At 29.0% G+C, this 9,944-nt stretch overlaps 2 protein-coding genes across 2 annotated transcripts in view; both read left to right on the top strand.

The window, feature by feature from the left end:
* Positions 1-284: 284 nt before the first annotated feature.
* On the top strand, positions 285-5,348 carry LOC107025458 (transcription factor JUNGBRUNNEN 1-like). Its single transcript, XM_015226244.2, has 3 exons — positions 285-563; positions 3,607-3,920; positions 4,507-5,348. The coding sequence occupies exons 1-3, from the start codon at positions 332-334 to the stop codon at positions 4,954-4,956; spliced, it is 996 nt and encodes a 331-aa protein (XP_015081730.2). The 5' UTR covers positions 285-331; the 3' UTR covers positions 4,957-5,348.
* Positions 5,349-8,160: 2,812 nt separating this feature from the next.
* LOC107025540 (protein SRG1-like) overlaps positions 8,161-9,944 on the top strand; it is a 4,035-nt gene continuing 2,251 nt past the window's right edge. Inside the window, exons 1-2 of the mRNA XM_015226325.2 lie at positions 8,161-8,477; positions 9,215-9,462. Of these exons, the coding sequence (XP_015081811.1) occupies positions 8,244-8,477; positions 9,215-9,462 (482 nt within the window). The 5' untranslated portion in view covers positions 8,161-8,243. The remainder of the gene's footprint in view (positions 8,478-9,214; positions 9,463-9,944) is intronic.

A 9,944-nucleotide genomic window follows, 5' to 3' on the forward strand; every position in this document is an offset into this window, starting at 1 on the left:
TCCTTTTCAATATAAATGTGACATGATGTTACAACCATAAAAATATTTGAAACATATTAAGACCATAAATTTCAAAAAATAAAATAAAAATTCGTTCACATAAAAAAATGGACAGAATAAGTATTTATTTTTGAATAATCAACAAATTAAAATAGGCCAATTAAGTTGGGTGGTCTTTGACCAAAGCAACTACAATCTCTAGACCTTTCTCATTAAAAATAATTTTTTTTCATTTTTTATTATTATATTTCATTTTCTTCTTTGGCTTATTGACTAACAAAAACTCTATAAAAATTATCCATGCACTAGCTCATATGATTAATTTTAAAAAATGAGTGAAAAAATAGTAGAAAAAATGGAAAATACTATAGTATGTGAGAGTAAGATAAAAAATAGTGATGATGATGAAGAAAATGATTTGTTGCTTCCTGGTTTTCGATTTCATCCAACAGATGAAGAGCTTGTGAGATTTTATCTTAAACGCAAAGTGGAAAATAAAAGAATCAAACTTGATCTTATCAAAGAGGTTGATATCTACAAACATGATCCTTGGGATCTTCCAAGTGAGTATATATACAATTCACTAATTTTTTATGTTCCATTTTATTATGAGTTTGTGCTCAAAGGTGGATCGACTTATTTGGTTTTTATGGTTCATGTGAATTTATAATTTTTATTCATGTCATATAAATATATAATAGGTAGTTTTGTGTTCTATTTCTCACAATTCTATGTTAAAAGATGGATCCACTTGGTAATTTATGATTTATGTGGATTCATAGATTTTGTTCGGATCACATATATACAAATTGTTAATTTTTTGTTATCTTCTTACACAAGTCTATGTTCAAATATATTGGTTAATCTACTTAGTAATCTATAACTCACGTGAATTCATTGTTTTTGCTCAGATTTTATATACAAGTTATTTTATATTATCTTTTTTCAAAATTTATGTTCAAACACTATAACAAAAACAACTTTTAACGGCATCAAATATTGATAGCTAAAGTCTTTATCGGCATTAGTTAAGTGTCATTAAACCAATATCGCTAAAGGCTTTAGGGACATATACAAAGAGTGACAATTGCCACTAAAAATACATATTTAGCGGCAATTAAGAATTAAATGCCGCTAATGATCATTTTTATTGTAGTGAAATATACTGGTCAATCTACTTAACATAAATAAAACTCTCATCTTTGCTATTATATAAGTTATTTTATGTCATCTTTTTGCATAGTCTATGTTTAAATTGGCCAAAATCATTCAGTAATCTACTGTTCATATAAATTCAATAGTTTTTATTCAGATCTTATATATACAACTTTGGTCATGTTGCTATTTTGCACAAATTTATATTCAAATATATTTACCATTCAATCGTTCAACGTGAATTCAAAAATTTTTATTGAAAATTTTATACTTTTTATGTTACTTTTTTTCTTGATTGTGTGTGTGTGTTTTTTTTTTTTTTTTGCTTCGTTTCATTAAAAGAGATTAATAAAATACTTGAGCAAATTTGTTTTATGTCCATAACCAGCATCAAGATGATTAGAATTGTAGGTCAAGAAGACTAAGAAATTGTGCTAGCTTATCCGTTTCCACTACTACTAATACATAAATTAGTGATAGATAAATATTAGAATTAATTTATAAAATATATTGCTATTTTTATTTAGCTATAAATTTTCAAAAACAAAATTATTAATTATGCACATATCTAGTGATAAGCCAAATTCTTTGGACAAAACATTCCTCTTCTATATTCTTCAATTATGAAATTATATGACATGATTGAAAGATAAGCTTCTATCGATGAACGTGTCTAATCACTAGTTGAAGCAAGTAATATGAAGTTTAAAATTAAAATCTTGATAAGAAAAATAAAATCCTCTAAGTGGTCATTTTCCTTGTATTGCTGAAAATATTTTCATATCTTTTAGTATAATCAGATTTCATAATTAAAATGACTATTTTACGATAAATTAAACATTTTTTTTCTTGAAATGTCCTAGGTAACAAAAATTTCTCGAATAACATAAAAATATTTTAAATTAATTATTTCTATATTTAGTCTCTATGTATTTCTTCTAATTATTATGTGAATGTGTTTTGACTAGATCTGAATTTTAAAAAGAATTATTATTTATTTTCAGAACTTGCGGCTTTAATGAGTAGGTAATGATTTGAAATTATAAAATAATCTCATTAATTAGAATAGGATAAGAAGTGTAAAATTATATAATTTTAATATAATAACTCATTATTCTTTTCAAAAATATAGTTGAATATATATATATATATATATATATATATATATATATATATATTTGTTTGACCTTTTCATGCAACAATTATTGACCCCAAAGTTGTAGGAACGATAAGAACAATTCATATAAAAAAGACAATAAATTAGAAAGTGACTTTGTCACTGTCGTTGACCAAGTTTACATTATTAGCTAATTCAAACAAGACAGCACGAATTTTTTTTGACTATATAATATATAGTATCCATAATATAATAATAATAATAATAATAATAATAATAATAAATAATAATCTTACTCTTATATATCATAAATATTTAGATTGAGAGTATTAGAAGCAACAACGACAATATCTTTGTCCACATGAATACGTTGTAGATAAAGAAATGCATGTTCGATCTAAAGTTGTAATTATATTACTTGTTAATTTTTATTTTATAACTTTTTAAAAGTAACAATGAATTAAAAAAAATATTTATTGATTAATTCTTTGTCTTTTAAAATATATTTATTTATATGTTTTGTCAATCAATATCAAAATTAACAACCTGTGAATTTTTTTTAATTATTCTTAAGGATAAAGTGGAAATAAAATCAATTTTATCTTGATTTAGGAATTGGCAAGTAATATAAAAATATATTTTATAAGTAGTATGAGACACATGAAATATTCAACATACTAAAAGTATATGTTCTATGAATTTTGTAATTTTAAATATGTTATGTCATTCATGTAAGAGAATATGAAAGCAATGAAATTTATACTTACCGAACATAAAAAAAATGAAATTCTATTTTAAATAAACTACAGAGAAAAAGTAATATTTTTCGAAATAGACTAAAAAAAGATAAGACATAAATTTGAAGCAGAGTAAGAAGTTTATAACAATTTTATACTAGCTAATTTTATATATAACTCCATATAACTATCAATAATAATTAATCGAATCAATATCTTGGATAAGAAAGAAGATAATGTGTGATACGAACTAAGTGAAGTGCATTAAAGATGAGGAAGGAAAAGTATTGGTGGAAGAGACACACACAAGACAAAGATAACACTAAATGATTGGAGAAGATAATAGAGATGAGGATGAACGTGTGTCATTACCAGCATTAGTTAAGTGTGATTAGTTTCAATGTCGCTAAAGGCTTCAGGGACACATATATACAAATAATGTTCATTACCGCTAAAAATATATATTTAATGGTAATTAAATAATTATCTTTGTAGTCATTATGAGGGTTATATATGAAGTTGTACATATTTTTCATTTGAGATAAGTATATGTTTGTAAGCTAATTGTTTTTTTTTTTCTTCATTTGTATGAATAAGTGATGTGCAGAGTAGGTGATAATAAGGAATGGTATTTCTACAGCATGAGAGGAAGAAAGTACAAAAACAGTGTAAGACCAAATAGAGTAACAGGATCTGGTTTTTGGAAAGCAACAGGAATTGATAAGCCTGTTTATTCACAAAGCAATGAGCTGTGCATTGGCCTCAAAAAATCATTAGTATATTATAGGGGAAGTGCTGGAAAAGGTACTAAAACTGATTGGATGATGCATGAGTTTCGTCTACCGCCTATTTGGAAGACGAATACTTCAAATGGACACCTCCCTAATCTCAACAACATTGCTGCTGAAGCTGTAAGTTTATCGATATGGACTACTCTTCTAGTTTCTTGTTCTTTGATTTCTGTGATTTTCTATTGTTTCGTGTCGTTTGTCTATAAGAATCTGTTCATGTTTTGAGTTGAGGGTCTACTAGAAACAGTCTTTTTGCGTCATATATGAGATAGAGGTAAGGTCTGTGTATACACTATCCTCCGCAGACATCATTATGTGAGACTACGTACATTGATTATTAGCTAGTTGATCTCTATCATGTTACCCTTTATATAGGTATGAACGAACATGAAATTTTCGTTACCTGAGAGTTCAATAGTCCCCGAGAATCCTGGCATACAATATACAACAACAACATATGCACTGTAATACCACACACAGATCTTACCCTGACCTTTGTGGAATGGGTAGAGAGGTTGTTTCTGAAAGACCTTTAACAATGTGACTCAAACCCTCAACCTATTGGTCGATGGTGGAGGTGCTCAATCGCTTCAAACATAGCCACATTCATGACTTATTATGCTTAGAGGCAGATCGATATTGGATCACCCTCACTCTTGTATATCGAATATGACGATTTAACACTTAAAAAATTCATAAATTGCAGGAAGTTTGGACTCTCTGCAGAATATTCAAAAGAATTTCTAATTACAAAAGATTCACACCAGATTGGAAGCAGCAGCAGCAGCAGCCCGTTGTTAAACAAAGTTTCGTTGACACAAGTTCTAAGGCGTGCAGTGTTCAATCCGAAATCAGTGATGATCAATCCAATAATGTCATCAATTTCAAAAAGATGGCATTTCCACAAAAGAACATTATGAATGCATCATCTGGAGGAAATTTAAACTATCAAGTTGATCAAAGAACCAGTTACTACAATAATAGCCAACTAATTACGACCATGCCTGATCAATCGCCATTCACATCATCAAATTCAATCTTTTGGAACACACGTGCTGAAGATCAGGAGTATTTGTTTAGTCATGGAAACTGGGATGAGCTCAAATCTGTCGTTGATTTAGCCATTGATCCTCGTAGTCTCTTTGGATTTAAATAAGCTGGCCTGGAAGCAAAACAGACTTGTGACTTGTCTTTATAGGAACACTCTTGGTATATATATATGCGTGTTGAATCAGTGACGAATCCAAAATTTAGAGTCAGCAGGTTCTGTTCCTAATCCGTTAATCGTATCTGTGTTATCCTCCCCACACATATTAATAATCAGAGCTAGATGCATGCAGCAGATTCTGAATCAGTTGTTGGGATTGAAGTTAACACAGTATGATATGCTTTCCACATTTTTTGTTTATTAGGACTTACATACATCTTGTAAATTACTAATTTCCTAGAGTACTTTCTTGTACTGAATTGCATAGAATACTTTTTTGTTCAGAGTACAGTACAGTAAGAGATGGTTTTATGAGGGAACAAATATTAGGTTCATTACTATCTTTCGCGTTTATATATATATATATATATATATATATATGTATGAATGGACGTTATGATAACTTGGTTATGAAGATAGCAAGACAATGTTCTAACTTGATTTGCAGCTTCTTGAGCGTGAGAACTCATGGTTCTCAACTCACTTCATAGACTATTGTATTATGCATTGTGTGTGTCTGATATTAGTCTTCTTGAAGAACAGAACAACAAGTCCAGTACCATTTAATTATGATATGTCTGTTAGTATAAAAGGTATATACGCTTTAGTTTTTGGATGACAGAAACATCAATGTCCCAAAAGTATAACGGAGGATATCTGTGTACTATTTCGGAGGCATATTTATCCTTTTTCCCTTAAAACTATGCCACACCCTTGGGTGCACAACCCCTCAATAATGCCAACAATCAGTTGGTATTTTGGCTTGAACAAGTTCTCCTTTAAACTCTGTTACTCCTTTTTTATTTACCTTATTTATTCTTCTACTCTAATAGCCTGAAGTTGGAACCATAACAATATGTAACAGCTGATTTGGTGTGATGTTATCTTAATATTTATTTTTATTTGTCTTTATTTATTATGTATATTTTATAATTATATTTCATCTTTTACCCTAATTTTTTATAGTAGCTCTATCATGTATTTTACTTTTTTGGTTTTTTTGTTCAAATTATGGATGTGTGGACATTATGTAACAATGGAAAATAACATCTATCTAAAAATTGTATTCATTAAAACAATAAAAATTATGATATATTATGAAATAATACGTAACAACTATCAAAACAAAATGTAGGGTCTATTTTGTTTCTAACGCATAGATTACGATGGGATGGAACCATTTAGTGAGTAAAAAGAAGATATTTTGTTTTCTTCTCACACCAAAAAGAGACTTACGAAGAATATAAACACTTGATAGAATCACACTGCCACAAAAATGACCATTGAAGGCATTTAATTCTTAATTGCTGCTAAATATGTATTTTTAGCGGCAATTGTTACTCTTTATATATGTTCCTAAAGCCTTTAGCGACATTGGTTCTAATGGCACTTAACTAATGCCGATAAAGACTTAGCACTCTTTATTAGTGTCAATATTTAATGCCACTAAAAGTTGTTTTTGTTGTAGTGTCAATTGAGTTGTTATTCCCATACAAATATTTTATATGTATACAACTCTGACTTTGTAATAATTATATACACAATAATATAATAATAATAAGGAAAATTTTGCGACTAAGCAAACTTATACTCTTTAATTATTCATCATAGGTATAGTTTGCTATGATTACCACTCGCGACTAAAATTATACATTAATTACGTGGGCTGACTTCGAGTTTGTATAATTAGTCATGTTTGTATATGTATAATTCGCCAGGATACAAATACATATGTATAATATACAATTTTTTAACCTATATACATATACAATTCACCTCTCTCCCACTCTTTGCCCTCTCTCGCTCGCCTCTCTCCTCCCTCTCTCAATCTCGCTTGCCATTTATACAAATGTATATGTATAATATACAATTATATACAGTTATATACATATACAATTCACCTCTCCCACTCTCTGCCCTCTCTCGCTCGCCTCTCTCCTCTCTCTCCCAGTCTTGATTGCCTTTCTCCTCCCTCTCCCAATCTCTCTTGCCATATATACAATTACATATGTATCATATACAATTATCTAATCAATATATATATACAATTCAACTTTCTCCCACTCTTTTCCCCCTCTCTCTCCTCTCTCCTCTCTCTCCCAGTCTCGCTCGCCTCTCTCCTCCATATAACATGTAGCTACAAATTGTAATTATCAAACTAAGCTACTGAGAGTAATTAATTATTTTTAAGTTGCTATATGTGAAAGTTTCCCAAATAATAATCATAACTAACAACTCTGACTTTGTAATAATTATATACACAATAATACAATAATAATAATCATAACTAACAACTCTGACTTTGTAATAATTATGTACAATTACATATGTATAATATACAATTATCTAACCAATATACATAAACAATTCACCTTTCTCCCACTCTTTTCCCCCTCTCTCTCGCCTCTCTCCTCTCTCTCCCAGTCTCGCTCGCCTCTCTCCTCCATATAAAATGTAGCTACAAATTGTAATTATCAAACTAAGCTACAAAGAGTAATTAATTATTTTTAAGTTGCTATATGTGAAAGTTTCTCAAATAATAATCATAACTAACAACTTTGACTTTGTAATAATTATATACACAATAACAACAATAATAATCATAACTAACATCTCTGACTTTGTAATAATTATATACAATCATAAATGTATAATATACAATTATCTAACCAATGTACATATACCATTCACCTTTCTCCCACTCTTTTCCCCCTCTCTCTCGCCTCTCTCTTCTCTCTCCCAGCCTCGCTCGCTTCTCTCCTCTATATAACATGTAGCTACAAATTGTAATCATCAAACTAAGCTATTGAGAGTAATTAATTATTTTTAAGTGACTATATGTGAAAGTTTCCCAATTAATAATCATAACTAATAACTCTGACTTTGTAATAATTATATACACAACAATACAATAATAATAATCATAACTAACAACTCTGACTTTGTAATAATTATATACACAATAATATAACAATATTAATCATAACTAACAAGAAAGAACGATCTAAGATCAATGTTCCATGTCAACTCTTCTACATTTTACAAATTATAAAATAAAAATTCATAACAAGAAGAGTATTTAATTTTTTTATAAAAAAACAATTAATTATTTGAATTGTGGTGAATTTGCCATCCCATATTGGTACTATAAGTGCTACACATTGCAACTCATATGTGAAGCTTCACTTGAAATTCCCAATTAATACTATTACTAAAGTTTTCTCAAGAGTTACCTAATGTCTATCGCTGGACAACCAAAACATGTTCAAGAGATTTCTGCGGAAGGAATAGAACCTCCATCGGAGTTTTTCGTTAAGGATACTATTCTTGCTGGAAACTTAGGCTCTGTTTCATTGATCCAAATACCGATCATCGATCTGAATTTGCTTTTATTGGATCCCTATTCTGAAGCATACAAGGATGAAATCAACAAACTGCTAGATGCTCTCAGCTCCTGGGGTGTTTTTCAGGTTTAATTTAATTTCATCTGTTATTTATTTAAATTATTATTGTACCACAAGGTATAGATAAGTTTAATTTCTATATACTGACGATCCAAAGGAATTATGTACACTATATGTCATATAGTATTCTTAGATCCTTATTTCTATTTCTATTTGTTCCTCCTTTAGCCTTTGACTTTTGTATTTTTGTATTTTTACTTCATCGTTGATATTGTTATAGTCTTTTTCATTTGTTGTTATTATGTGTTGTTTCCTTTAATTGGATTGCTGTATTATTTGTTGTTATTATTGTCCCTTTTCTCCTTTATTTATAGCAAGACTTTTATACTTGGTATTTTCTTCTCATACTTATTTTGTTATGTTCCAATTGAGTCAATTGTCCATCGTAAATTGCCTTTCTACCTTCAAAGGTAGGGACAACTATCGAGACTGCATACATACTACTCTACCCAGATCATCTCAACTGTGGAATTGCACTAGCTATGTTGAATCTGGCAAGACAACATAAATACCATCCTATCCAGACCTCACTTGTGAGATTACACTGAATATGTTGAACTTACAAGACTGTATACATACCACCCTATATATTCAGACAACACTTGTGAGATTACACTGAATATATTGAACTAGCAAGACTGCACACATACCACCTTATGTAGACAGCACTTGTAGGATTACACTGAATATATTATTGTTATTATTCTAATTTTCTATTATTGATTGGGGTATTTATTTATTAGGTAATAGGTCATGGGATGTCAAGTTCATATTTGGAGGAAATACGTAATCTCATCAAGAAATTCTTTTGTCTATCAATTGAAGAGAAGCAAAAATATGGCAGAGCTGCTGATGGATTTGAAGGATATGGAAATGACCCAATTTTTGTTGAAGGACAAGTTTTAGATTGGTGTGATCGATTGTTTTTGACAGCATACCCTCAAGATCAAAGAAATCTTCAATTTTGGCCTCAAAATCCTCCTAATTTTATGTACGTACCTCTAATTTCTTTCTTTTTTTGAGTTTAATTTCTATGCACTTACGAATCAAAATATATATTTATATAATTAGTTGGTTGGTTAAAAGTTAATTATAAGTAATTCGTAATATAAGTTCAGTTAGTTAAGTAAGAGGACATTTTTAAAATTGTCAATAATTCAAGAATGAAACTAATCATCTACATTGTATTTAAATGTGTTTTCAATACTAGTATCTGAATAAATGATAACCAAGAAAATAAAGTTTGGGTATAGATTCAAAGTAGACCGTTAGATATAATTTTTAGTAGTTTTAATTCTTTAATTTTAAATAAAGTTTGGGTATAGATTCAAAGTAGTCCTTTAAATATAATCTTGAGTAGTTCTAGTTCATTAATTTTTCCAAAAAGTTAAGAGCATTTTTTTGAAGTGCAACTTTTACTTTTACTTTTTATTATTATTATTATTATTATATATATATATATATATATATATA

The sequence above is a fragment of the Solanum pennellii genome, chromosome 7 (assembly GCF_001406875.1).
Source record: "Solanum pennellii chromosome 7, SPENNV200".
Classification (NCBI taxonomy): domain Eukaryota; kingdom Viridiplantae; phylum Streptophyta; class Magnoliopsida; order Solanales; family Solanaceae; genus Solanum; species Solanum pennellii.